The following is a 12641-nucleotide window of genomic DNA, read 5'->3' as shown; positions in this document are numbered from 1 at the left end:
AACTGCACACAGTACTCCAGCTGCGGCCTCACCAATGCCCTATACAGCTGCAGCAAGACCTCCCTACTTTTATATTCAATCCCCCTCGCTATGAAGGCCAGCATCCCATTCGCCTTCCTGACCACCTGCTGCACCTGCAAGCTGGGTTTTTGCGACTCATGCACAAGGACCCCGAGGTCCCTCTGCACCGTCGCCTGCTGCAGTTTTTCGCCACGTAAGTAATAGTCCTTCCTACCATTCTTCCTACCAAAGTGGACCACCTCACACTTGCCAACATTAAATTCCATTTGCCATTTCCTGGCCCATTCGCCCAGCCTATCTAGATCCTTCTGCAGACTCTCCACACCCTCCGCACAATTTGCCGTTCCCCCAATCTTGGTGTCATCAGCAAATTTCGACACCCTGCACGTGCAAATCTTTAGAATGGGGATTAGACTCATGACCTTTACATTCAAAGCCAAGTCTGCTACTTCTGAGTTAAAATTCAAGCTGACTAAAAAATAAACAGTACAAGATCTTCTCCCAAGGACTGCATTTCACATCTGAGCTTAATACCAGGCAGTACATAATGTACATTTGTACATTATCTTATTCTACCCATAGCTCTGCCTCTAAACAGTTGACGAGCAACAGGCCCCTTTTTTTAAAATATAGAATCCAGCCTTCACTGACAGATTTACCAGGACGCTGCCTGGTTTGGAGGATAGGTCTTATGAGGAAAGGTTGAGGGAGCTGGTGCTTTTCTCTTTAGAGCGAAGGAGGATGAGAGGTGACTTAATAGAGGTTTATAAGATGATGAGGGGGATATAGAGTGGATGTTTAGAGACTATTTCCTCGGGTGGATGTAGCTGTTACTAGGGGCATAACTATAAGGTTCATGGTGGGAGATATAGGAGGGATGTCCGAAGTAGATTCTTTACTCAGACAGTGGTTGGGGTGTGGAATGCACTGCCTGCTGTGATAGTGGAGTTGGACACTTTAGGAACTTTCAAGCGGTTATTGGATTGGCACTTGGAACACACCAGAACGATAGGGAGTGGGTAACTTGATCGTGGGTTCAGACATAGCTCAGCACAACATAGAGGGCTGAAGGGCCTGTACTGTTCTATGTTCTATAACAATCCCGCCCAGGCCCTATCCCTATAACCCCATGCATTTACCCTGACATTAATGGGCAATTTAGCATGGCCATCATCTGATGTGATTATAGCAAACAGTAAATGACAGGTTAAGCTGTTTTTGTGATGGTGTTGGTTGAATGTTGAGGAACCAACAGGGAGAATAAAAATAAGAATAAAGTCCCAGTCAGCAAATTGGGCAGAGTTTATAAAGCAAGGAAGAATGTTCACACTGCAGGTTTAGCTTTTCATCAGAATCCTGAAGGACTGAGTCTCAAACATTAACTTTCTCCCTTTCTTTACTAATGCTGCTGCCTGATCCACCCACCATTTCCAGGATTTTTTGAGTTTCTGTTTTAGATTTCCAGCATTGCAGTACTTAGGGTAATTGGGAAAACTAATTTGCTTTTATTCAAATAGTACCGTTTTGTCTTTTAGCTGAATTAATCTTGTGGCATTTCATCACTTAATAATGATTTTTTTTAATGTTACAAGGAATCGAACATTTGTTACCTGCACTTTTAATCTTAAGCAAAAAAGCTGCTTGAGCGAGAAATGTATAAATATGCAAACAGACAAGGAGACAAACTGTAGTTTCCAACATTGCAGTAATGTAGCCGTTCCTTCATACTGTACGTGTCAGTCGGAGGCTTGAATTATAACTTAAGTTATTCAAGGATTTCCAGTGGGTAGCAGGTCACAGCATATTATTCCAAAAATATGATATCACTTCCAGTGGGTTCTATAATTCTTTCATGATCGATGGCATCTCTACTTGCCTAGCCCAATTAGGCGCATGACCAACCTCTTGAAGACTGGGACAGCAACACTCACCCTATTTGTTTTCTGAGTGCGTGGTTGATTTGTTTTTTGCGAAATAATTTATAAAGGCTGACTGTGCAGGAACTTTCAAGTTGCTGCATTGGCCCTGCAGCCTGGAGGGAACATTACCTGAATCACTTCCTCCTGTTCTGTTGTTATTACTACAGGTACATTATCCAAATTCTGGCTATCCAAAAAACAGTCATTTATGAAATTAGGTTAAATCAGTGATGACCAGCCTACTTTTTAGGTATCCAACAGTATAGACAATGCATATTCATTCTGGGGCAGATGTTCACATGCAACATTGGTATCGGCATCGTAAGAGGCACCAGGGCCTGTGCCCCAAACATGCATCTTTGCATCTACCAATAAGAAGCCTGATGTCTACTTTACTCTCCCTATACAATTGGTTGCTCTGAATTCAGCTATCAAGAACAACATTGCTTAAGCAATACTCATTAAAAGGGACTACTGTGAGCCTGTTTTGAAAAAGGTAAAAATACTTGCCTAAACATATAATGAGGTGGTGAAGGATTGCATTAAAACAAAGGTTATCCCCATTGCTGATTGCTACCTTCTCCTCCTTCCTGGTCACCAACCCCCCCAAATTCTAGGTCAACCCTTGTCTTTCAAAGCCTATCCAAGAGTCATTCAAGGAACTTGTAATTAAAATGGTCTTTACTGAGCTAACTGGGGATAGCCAACAGGCATGTGCAGCTTGCTGCTCTGATGTACAATACGATCTTCCTCTCGTATCCTTTTAGCCCCAAGAGCTAGATCCAATTTCTTCTCAAAATCAGACAACTTTTGCCCTCAACTACATTCTGTGGTAGTGAATTCCACACATTCAGGTTAATTACAATTCTTTGCAGCCAAAAAACTGGTCCCCAAAATTTAGTCCTAATTAGTGTGCTCAGTGCCACCACTGGGGACATAAATTTCAGAATTTTGTATGTTAGTCAGTTTGCTTTTCAGGGTTTGCAAATACTCTTGTACAGTTTGTGTAAGTGCAAGAATCAACAGGTCAACAATTTTTGTTGGCATGCTATTGGAGCACAAACTGGGTAAATTCAGTTACAGCTCAAATTCCACTTGCACATTTATGCACAGAAAACTTTTATCCTAACATAACCTGATAGAAGAATACAAGATTCTGAGAGACATGGACAGAGAGGACAGTCAGAAGCTTTTTCCCAAGGTGGAAGAGTCAATTATAACAGGGCATAGGTTTAAGGTACTAGGGGCAAGGTTTAAAGAAAATGTACAAGGCAAGTTTTTTTTTCACACAGATGATGGGTCCCTGGAAATACAATAGTACCATTTAAGAGGCTGCTTGACAAATACATGAATAGGATGGGACTAGAGGAATATGGTCCCTGGAAGGATATGGGGCTTTAGTTCAGTCGGGCAGCATGGTTGGTGCAGGTTTGGAGGGCCAAAGGACCTGTTCCTTTGCTGTCATTTCCTTTACTCTCTCCAATGCTATTTTTGAAGTAATCTTGCTCATAATTCAGAATAGTATCTTAAATGAAAAGTTATTAAAAACGTTAGCATTTGATGTAATAATTCTTTCTAAAACAAATGGTGAGTTTCTCTTTCTTCCCTTAGTTTAACTTCATAACTGCATAGTGTCAGCACATAATTGTTATAACCTATAACCGCACGTTGATAAGAGCCACATCCCAGCTGTCAAATAAAATCACCAAAATGGCTCTATATTTGCTTTTAGACTAGACCCCAAGCAGGTCCAAACTGTATCAACAAATGTGCTGTACATTGCTCAGGAGTGACAGACTTGTCACATACTATGTTTCATCTTCACATCAAGTTGACGGACATAAATTTTATCATCCATGTTTCAATAACTACTTTTAACGCTTCCTTTGACTCAGTGACTATGAAACATCCAGAATAAATTAGTCCTGACACAGAGACTAGAGAATAAAAACTGGCTAAGAGGGCAGTCATTAACGTCAACCAGAAATTTAAATAAAAGTACAAAACAGATCTTGTAATGCAACATTTGCTTATTTTTCTGCTGGAGTGGCAAGATGGCACAGTGGTTAACACTGCTGCCTCACAGCGCCAGGGACCTGGGTTCGATTCCCAGTTTGGGTGACTGTGTGGAGCCTGCACATTCTCCCCATGTCTGTGTGGGTTTCCTCCCACAGTCCGAAAGATGTGCTGGTTAGGTGCAATGGTCATACTAAATTCTCCCTCAGTATACCCAACAGATTCCAGAGTGTGGCAAAGAGGGAATTTTCACACTAACTTCATTGCAGTGTTAATGTAAGCCTAGTTGTGACACTAATAAATAAACTTCCAATTTTAAAGAGATCGCATCAATTAGATCCAGAAATAAGCTGAGCAGCGAGATTCTTGAAAACAGATTTATTAATTATCAGTAAAGGCAGAACTATATGTCCTGTCATTGCATCCATAGTAACTGTGGAATCAATGACGATAAAATGGAAATACTCTTATTATTTCTACAAGGGTATTACTTCTACTGAAAGAGAACTTGAAATCTGATATGTATAGGTAAGCCTGCAATGAATGCAAAATCATTTAAACACTATCATCATAATATTTTGAGCTCTATTTAGCAGCAAGATACACGTTTTGAAAAATAATCAGGTTGCACTATCCAAATTAGATCCAATTTGTTTTGAAAAGTAAACATAGATAAATCCAGCCAGTATTAAAAATATCTGCTCCAAACACAATTACTAATAGGTTTCATTCCCCTCAGGTCCCTCACCTCATTTAAAAACGTGCAGAATAAATTTTCAATGCTTTCGCAGGCAGAGAAACAAAACAAACAATTCCAATAAATCACATTTACACCGAGTCCTAAAAGAAGACAACTTAATGCTCTTATTCCTATTCAATTTTTGCAAAACACAGCAAGGATAAGAATGCACGCACTCAAAATGCTAACAGCCACTTCAAATTCACCAAAGTGACATGTACAATGTATAGTCGTGGACAATTTCAATTTTTCTTCTGCAAATCTATGTTGAAACATTATTGAATAACCCTGAAGATCCAGTTTGTTTTCTGCAGACTCGCTTGCATTATCAATAATATATGTTGCAATAAGTGGTCATTATATAATCTAGAAATAAAACTATCTTTTTCAATCTGCCTGCAGATTGTATATAAATATACAACGTGCAATTGCCTAATGCCTTCAGCCCAATACAAGTCCAAAATCATTTACGGAGGCAAAAATTGATGCAAGTGTAGCAGAAGAATTTATGTGGATAACAATAAGAATGCTAAAGAAATAGTTTCTGAGGAAACTTTTGAAGGCAGAGATGGAAGTAAAAAGGCAGTGAGTGATGCTTAGGGAAAGAGTTCCAGAGTGTGAGGTCAAGATATTTGAAAGCCTTGCCACTGATGGTAGACAGAAGGAAAGAAGAGATAAGGAAGAGCTGAAACTACCATTTCCCCTATTCTTAAAAGAACATGGAATCTACATTCAACCCACAAATAGCAAGTACACTGCACACGTAATATGTCAAACCCCTGTAAAGTTAGCTTTAACATCCAATTCATGCTTGATATTGCATTCCAAAAGCATAAATTGCAGGTTGTTTGCATTGACAATATAAACAACATAGACATTCAAATGAAAATGTTCCAGCATGTAAAGTAAATATGTCCAAGAAAAATGAAACTTACCTGCTCTTTAACTTCAATGTTATGCTCTCCTTCAAGGATGAGGGTCACAGCTTGCATTATCTGTTTTCCATGAGTGCTCATTATCTGGTCTATGTGCTAGCAATAAAACAGAGTGACATTATATATTTTCAAAGTTAAAGCAAGCAGACCTTCTCCAACATTTAATTACTTCATATAACATCACAGAGTAAATGTGACACTGATTGATGGGGGTGCACAGCACTGATGAAATTAAAACTGCAAAAGGCAACATAACCCGCTGTAGATTTGAGGAGGTAACCTTTAACCAAAATTATTCCTCGCATAAACTTGAACTTCATAATTCTGCAATAGGTATTAGAAATTTGCAAGTTAATTAGGTTATCAGTGAACTTGAGATGAAAACAAATGACAAGCAATATGATTTGTAGGCTTCTAGTGAAATACTGAAATGCAGTTTGCCCAGTAACAAGATTAGCAAGCATCTAGAGAAATTGGGGTGTGAATTGCCATATCAGAAACATTGTGTACTGGAAATCAGTGGGGTTATACAAAATTTCTAACATCTAAAGGCAAGGATTTTGAGAGATAAAGGTGAATCCACAGGGTGGATATCAAAGCAGCTATAAGTATAATTGTTAGCACTCTTATTGGAGAAGGAGGCTTCTACCCAACAGCCAGGCAGGCCAAAATCATCAGCAGGCCAGTTCCATCTGTGATCAAAGACATGGAGACCTGTTCCATCTAACCTTTAAAGCCATAGCAGATTCTAAAAGATGTAGCTTTGTACCTTCATTTTGCAAAAGGACTTTCACAGTCTTGGTCATCTAAGCTGTATTGTGTGGTACTGAACTGGATGTGAAATGGACGTTGCTTAGAAAAGGGGTATCTTAGTAAGTTCAGGGAACATGGGTAGATTTTGGGAGCAAGAGGCAACTTCAGATAAAACTGTATTTAGTTATTAACACACTTGTGCCATACTATATATTAGTTTTGTCATGTGTTTTTCTTTTCCTTTGATAAATATTCAATTAATTATTTACATAAAACAACTGACTGGTTCCTCACTGGGTTGTGCACAGTTCTTAACATTAGTCCAAACAAATATACACCACTAAAAACCAGTGTTTCAAGTTATTCCTCAGGTTTTTGAGAAGCTCTTGCAAGTAAATCAGTGGGGTTCTTTACATAATTGACGGTATTTCATTCTAGACAGTGCAAAAAATAAACAATGATGAAACATGAAGTAAAAGGGGAGTTAAGGTCTTTTGCTCACATTTTTTCCTCATTCAATTCAATTTTTTATTTATATTAATGTAATTAATAAATTTTACAGTGACTTTTTAAAAATTGATTGAACCATTACAAACAGGATTTTTTTTTATTTCTTGCAGTGAACTGGAAAGTAAGTGCTGTTGAATTGGCACAACATTGGTTGGGCCACAGTAAAAGAACTGCAGGCAATTTTGTGTATGCTAAAATGTGACATGAAAGGTTTCAGCAAATGGTGTGACAGAACTCATCCAGTTATCTAGTGTTTCAAAAACATTTTTATAATTGATCTTTTTGAAACTTGTACAATCCACTTGACCAAAGAAAATTTGTTAACTGAAGGAGGAGGGAGTCAACTTATACGATATACATTTGGCACTGAATAGATTATCTTACATGTCATGTCTACTTACGCGCCATGACCGACTGTAGAAATATACAAGGAAAGGGTAGAAAAGTAGGATTAGAATAAGAAGCTCCAGTTGTAAAGTTCAGACCAGTGCAGGATTGATAGGATGTTGCCCATTTTCCTTTATGAAATTTCTATGGCGTTCTGAACTACGAGGTCTTATTAACATATTTCTTTTATAGAGCTTCTCAATAATGCAAGTGCCATTCTACAAAGAGGTCCAGAGCTATAATTATTAAGCATCTTAATGTACTAAAGATCAGATTTCACATGGGTACTTACCAACTACTGCTGCAATAATATTTTCTGAATAACACTGGAATCTCGATCAGTGGCAGCATGAATTTGTAGATTGTCAGTATGCCTGTCTTTAGGAGGGCTTATCAATTTGAACTGGTGGCGAGTACAGGATTGAAAAATAAATGTTTCCTAGTCATGCCCTTCTAAACTCAAGAAGTTTCATAACAATATTGGTGAAAGTCATGGAAATAAATTGCATGCCTGTCTTAGGTCAGATAACGTGACACAAACAGGCTCAAGTAAGTAAGGGGTAGAGAAAAGACAATGCTGAAATAAAATTAGTTTCTCACGCATTATGTGGGAAATAGTTGCTTCTGAAATTCAAGAGTGAATTCAATCTATTTTTATATGTCAAGACAATAATAGATCTAATATTCTCCAGACTCTCCAGAACCAAAGAATTAAACTTCTCCTAGAAATAATATTAACAAATATTTATAATTTCAGTACACTCCTACAAACATTTGGCTATCTGCAAATACATAAAAGATAATGCCTGGAACATTTCGGCCATTCACACCAGCAGGATCTTCCAGTCCCACTGACGATTCATCCCCATCACAGGCTTCACGGTGGCAAGGGATGCACTGAATGAGAAACCCATTGACAGTGACAGGGCCAGAAGATTCCACTGTCAGCTAATGGTGTGCCACCTCCTGCCATTGTCTAGGGTCTTGTTTAACAACCATAAATGTTCCATTTAAGTGAAGTGCTTCAGGGAAGCAAAGGTTTGCACTCTTTAAAACTGAAAAGCAAACCAAATGATGTTTGGGAAGTTTTATAAAATGCTGCATACTTTTTAGTGGTACAAATTATTAAAATGTCACTGACCATGAGCCTGAAATTTATGAAGTTATAATTGTCCTCTGATTGAGTTCAGTACTTCATAATTATCTACGATCACCTGAGTTTGGCCATTTTAAAGACCAAGGCCACTTTAGCAGCTCAACATCGCAATACTCAGGAGCAGAGAGAGGTTAGTTAGAATAGAAAACTGCTGAGATTCAAATTACAAATACATACAGGCCTAGTGGAAAGAAGATTCCTGAGGAGTCCCAGAGTCTTCATTAGTACATTCACATCTGAATCTGAGAGTAATCTGAAGAGTTGCTCTGTACTCAGTCCTCGCAAAATGTCGGTCTTTATCTTCTGATCAGCTTGAAAAGCCATATTCTAAAAAAAGAAAAAAAGATGATTTAAATGCTATTTTGCCTGTCATCTCTCACTGGAACAATGATGTGCAGTACATCTTATATGGCCTGTTTCTTAAATTTTTAAGACTTCCCCTTGATATATCTAAAACCTTGTGCACAAGAAATTATGCAAGTTTATGTGAGTGAATACAATGAGGAAACAATGGGGTATGTACAATACATTCTTTCTCAGTTTCAAAATCAAGTCCAAATTGTTATTTTTTAAAACAAATGTATTTAGTGTCAATACACATCTGACAGTATATAGCACAAATGTTACATTATATTGTGTAAAATATTGGTTTTATTTCACAACCTTTCCAATATTCATAAAGAGCATTATTAAACTGTGATTAAGTGCTGTGAAATAAATTATCCTGTAACATGAGAGTGAATTTTCAAATTTATTTTACAAGTTCCAGTGAAATGATTGCATGGTTGAGAGATCTATTGACATCACAAATAGATTTCAGTATTTCTTTACTTAGAGTAGGAAATGGGAGCAAAATGGAAAAAACATTGGCCCTACAAATCTGGTGTCCAGTCTGTGCATGTACCCTACCTCATTGTTGGTATAATATCACCAACTATAACATAAAGTCAAAAATGACTTTTAGCTGCACAAAATCCATGGTTCCTGCTCACGTTTTGCCCTTCCATTGAGAGCTAGAGTGTGCTCCTCCAAGCAAATAATCACAGTTGTCAAATTGAAACATTTACTGCCCCAACTCTCAATTATCCAACCAATTCACCATTGAATTCTTTCTATCTTTACCCCACAAATTTCTGTACAAAATGTCTCTAAATTGAAGTGCACAATATCTACAATGTTACCCTCATCACCAACTTGATTAAGATCACAGAGTTAGGTAACCATGACTTGATTTTCATGAGTCCACTTTTAATAGACTACATGCAAAACTGTCACTGAAGAGAAGAGAGCCTTTTCTGAAACAGGATGAGATAGCTACATTACAACAGATGCACCCCATCTCAAATGCAATGTTCAATGACAGCAAGTGAAAAATCAAAATATTAAATTTTTTAACACTGTCTTACCATGTCTAAATAAGTGAGTACAATGAGGAAATAACACTCCTGCCGGCACATATGGTCATAGCAGGTTATAATGACAAGAAACACAGCGTGGAGCAAGGTCACCTCAGCATAGAAGAATTGGAAGGCTTATAATTATTTCCAGCTTAAAGTTTGAAAGCCAATTCTCATACAGAGGAATGTGCTTATCCTGAACCCTGGTTAACACACTTTTGAAAGCCTCCCTTTGCCAGACGTCCCTTTGCCTTCCCACAGACTCCTCCAATTAACTTTCCTGTTAATTAACTTTCCTGTCCAATTAAAGTTCCTGCCTGATACCATCAAATTGGCCTTGCCTCAATTTAGAGTTTTAACTTGTGGGCCAGATCTATCATTCTCCATAGTTACCTTAAAACTAGTAAAATTATGGTCACTGGCCCCAAAGCAATCCCTCGCTAATAGTTCTGTCACCTGCTCTTCCTTATTTCCCAACAGGAGGTCAAGTTTTGCCCCCTCTCTAGTTGGGCCATCCACATTCCTTCTGAATACACTCAACAAATTTTTCTTCATCCAACCCTCTAATACTATGGTTGTCCTGGTCAATGTTGGGAAAATTAAAATCTCCTACCATTACCACCCTTTTTTTTGGAGTTATCTGTAGTCTCCTTACTTATTTGCTCCTCAATTTCCCACTAACTATTTGGGGGTCAAGTGTACAACCCTATCAAAATGATTTCCCCCTTCTTATTTCTCAGTTCTACCCATACAGACTCAGTGGCCAAACCCTCGGATATATCCCCTCTCAGAATTGCCCTGATATTTTCCCTAATCAAAAGTGCCGCTCCCCCTCCTCTCTCAGTGCCAGTTAGGTTTAAATTGGAGTATACAGTATGCGCCCAATGCTGGGTGCCACAATTTAGGAAAAATATCAAAGCTTGGAGTGCGCGGAATGTTTTATTTAGCAAAATTTGAGGGCCTTCAGTTATGTGGAGAGATTGGAGAAACTGGGATTGTTCTCCTTACAGCAGATAAGGTCAAAGGGAGGTTTAATGAGTGCATTCAATACTAGGAAGGGGTTTTGATAAAGGAGAAACTGTTTCCAGCAACCAAAGAATCAGAGACGGAAACTGTAGAAACATTGACATGTAGGGATATGGGGGTAGGGCCTGAGTGGGATTGTGTTTGGTGCAGACTTGATGGACCGAAGGGCCTCCTTCTGCACTGTAGGGTTCTATGATATGTTTCTATTATGAAAGGAAGTCTGCCATCCTTACTCAGTCTGGCCACTGACCCACAGTAATATGTTTGACTCTGAAATGGCATAGTAAATCATTGAGCTGATGGACAGTTTGGGATGTTCTGGCCTTGCCAGAGATGCCCACATCCCATGAAAGAAAAAAAAAGTACTGAAGGAGTGCAGCACAGTTGTAACTACTGTCCTTCAGATTGAGGCCCAATCTGCACTTTCAGAAAGACACAAAGGATCCCAAAACACTAATTGAAAAGCAGTAGGGGTTTAATCCTTGGCCAATATTTGTCCCTCTATATAAACATCACAAAAACAGATTATCTGGACAGCATTACATTGCTGCTTGTGAAAGATTACTGTCTGCAAATTGCTACTGTGTTTCACTAGAGCAGTAACTACCTGCCAAAAGCATATTGCACTAAAAGGCTTTGGAACGCCCCGAGGTTGCAACACACATACTAATCCTGACATACATTTTTTCCCTTCCACACAGATGAAAGCAAGAATTCACACTACAACTGGGATAAATTTCTTTAGAGGTTTACTTTGATATAGGCTGTCCAACAGAAACATAATGGCTCTTAAAGACTGAAGTGGATAAACTTGTAGAAGAAGAAGCATATAGAAGAAAAAGCATATCGGAAAATAACTTTTTCAGAGAGTTAGCTACTATGTTTTAATGTCTAACAACTGTGTGCAACATGATGCAAATTGGAGGTGTGTGTTAAATTAGCCTGTGGAACCATTTCTCAGTAAACAATTGAAAATGAAGATGTGAGGAAGGAGTCAGTATCAAGACTTACAAACAACATTTAGCAGGAAATGTCAGGACCATAGTGATAAGCTGAAGTTACATCAACTAATTAACAATTTAGGGTCCATGCTTAAAAACTTAAACAACTGCCACAGTGTACAAAAATATCTTGAAATGAAAATATATTTGCTGGTTTAATCTAATCAAATTAACCTTTTCTTGAACACATCAAATTATCCCATAGTTCAAATTATGCAATTTAAATTAAAAAGCATGTGCACTTTTTAAAGAATCAAAAGAATTTTAATTTTGGTTAACAAATAATTAGAATTTGCATATTCTAATTAAAGGGGTTGGACTGCAGTTCCCCAACACAAAAAGCCTGATAATTAATCCAATTTTTTGGCACTTCATCGATTTAATCTATTTTGCCAGTTTGAGGATAATTTTTCATTCAAACTCCAATTATTGTTTTGCCTGGAGTTCACTAATCACAATAAAGATGAAGGAGAAACATTCTCCCAAAATTTCAATCCTAATAACTGCAGTGAATTTGGCTCCCAAGATGATTTACTGATTGAATATATGATATTGAACCACATACATCAGCAGCGTTCATCTTGAATTGGCTAATGTAAAACAGTCACGGAGGGATGCCAAAGTTAGTTCCAGCAGTCTTGTACCAAGAAGGTGGAGAAAACAAAATCAGGCCATATGCACCATTGATCACTTATCCTCCAATGGCAACTAAGCACACATCGACATTGAGCAAGAAAAGGCAAAGACATGATCATGTTTACTCGAGTTGTCTATCAACATT

At 38.1% G+C, this 12641-nt stretch overlaps 1 protein-coding gene across 6 annotated transcripts in view; it reads right to left on the bottom strand.

Moving 5' to 3' along the window:
- Window positions 1-12641, bottom strand: part of armc8 (armadillo repeat containing 8) — a 91011-nt gene that overhangs the window by 14540 nt on the left and 63830 nt on the right. For all 6 annotated transcript variants that reach the window (XM_080198474.1, XM_080198472.1, XM_080198471.1 and 3 more), the window contains 2 exons: window positions 8614-8763; window positions 5631-5726 (listed from right to left, as the gene is read on the bottom strand). In XM_080198474.1, the coding sequence (XP_080054600.1) occupies window positions 5631-5726; window positions 8614-8763 (246 nt within the window). The remainder of the gene's footprint in view (window positions 1-5630; window positions 5727-8613; window positions 8764-12641) is intronic.

The sequence above is a fragment of the Carcharhinus amblyrhynchos genome, chromosome 11 (assembly GCF_965287045.1).
Source record: "Carcharhinus amblyrhynchos chromosome 11, sCarAmb.v2.hapA, whole genome shotgun sequence".
Taxonomy (NCBI): Eukaryota; Metazoa; Chordata; class Chondrichthyes; order Carcharhiniformes; family Carcharhinidae; genus Carcharhinus; species Carcharhinus amblyrhynchos.
Note: the sequence above shows the minus strand (reverse complement) of the source record. Positions and strands in the feature narration are given on the sequence as shown.